The sequence below is a fragment of the Malurus melanocephalus genome, unplaced genomic scaffold (genome assembly GCF_030028575.1).
Source record: "Malurus melanocephalus ecotype Western Australia unplaced genomic scaffold, MMel_1.1 scaffold_1970, whole genome shotgun sequence".
Lineage (NCBI taxonomy): Eukaryota > Metazoa > Chordata > Aves > Passeriformes > Maluridae > Malurus > Malurus melanocephalus.
The window spans coordinates 16,603-17,588 of record NW_026625202.1 but is presented as its reverse complement, the minus strand read 5'-3'; the positions used below and the strand labels follow the sequence as shown (position 1 = coordinate 17,588).

The window sequence follows — 986 nt, the reverse complement described above, 5'->3', positions numbered from 1 at the left end:
GGACACGGGATGGACACGGGATGGACACGGGATGGACACGCTACCCCCGCTCCGGCCGCAGCTGCTGACCGGACACGGSATGGACACGGCATGGACACGGCATGGACACGGGATGGACACGGCATGGACACGCTACCCCCGCTCCGGCCGCAGCTGCTGACCGGACACGGCATGGACACGGCATGGACACGGGATGGACATGGGATGGACACAGGATGGACATGGGATGGACACGGCATGGACACGGCATGGACACGGGATGGACACGGCATGGACACGGCATGGACACGGGATGGACATGGGATGGACACGCTACCCCCGCTCCGGCCGGAGCTGCTGACCAGGACAGAGGGACACAGGGACATGGATGGACAGCTATGGACACGGGATGGACACGGAATGGACAGCTATGGACAGCTACGGACACTGGATGGACACCCGGGGACAGCTGGACATCTTCTCATGGACATTGGGGACACCTGGGGACACAGCGTGGACACCTGGGGACAGCTGAGGATCCCTCCAAGAACCTTGGGGACACCTGGGGACAGGGCATGGACAGCTGAAGGTGCCCCAATGGACATTGGGGACACTCGGGGACACAGCACGGACAGCTGGGGACAGCTGAGGATCCTCCCCGGACATTGGGGACACCCGAGGACAGCTGAGGATCCCTCCAAGGACATTGGGGACACCTGGGGACACGGCACGGACAGCTGGGGACAGCTCGGGATCCCCCCCGGACCTTGGGGACAGCTGCAGATGCCCCGATGGACTTTGGGGACACTTGGGGACCCCATTACGGTCACGTGACCCCTCTGTGACCCTGCCCCCCCCCGGAAATGGGGGTGCCGCCATTAAAGATGGCGCCTTTCCCGTGATGCCTCTGTGCGGTGACGTCATGGGGTGTGGCCACCCCCAGTCCGGACCAGTAACTCCCAGTAAAACCTTGGGCCATCGGTAATGGCGGCGAACTACAGCTCCCA

General features: G+C 63.7%; 1 protein-coding gene across 1 annotated transcript; it reads left to right on the top strand.

The window, feature by feature from the left end:
• The first annotated feature begins 6 nt into the window (after positions 1-6).
• Positions 7-980, top strand: LOC130587485 (uncharacterized). The gene is made up of 2 exons (XM_057388464.1): positions 7-643; positions 777-980. Exons 1-2 carry the CDS (start codon positions 10-12, stop codon positions 962-964), a joined length of 822 nt encoding a protein of 273 aa, XP_057244447.1. The 5' UTR covers positions 7-9; the 3' UTR covers positions 965-980.
• The last annotated feature ends 6 nt before the right edge of the window (positions 981-986 follow it).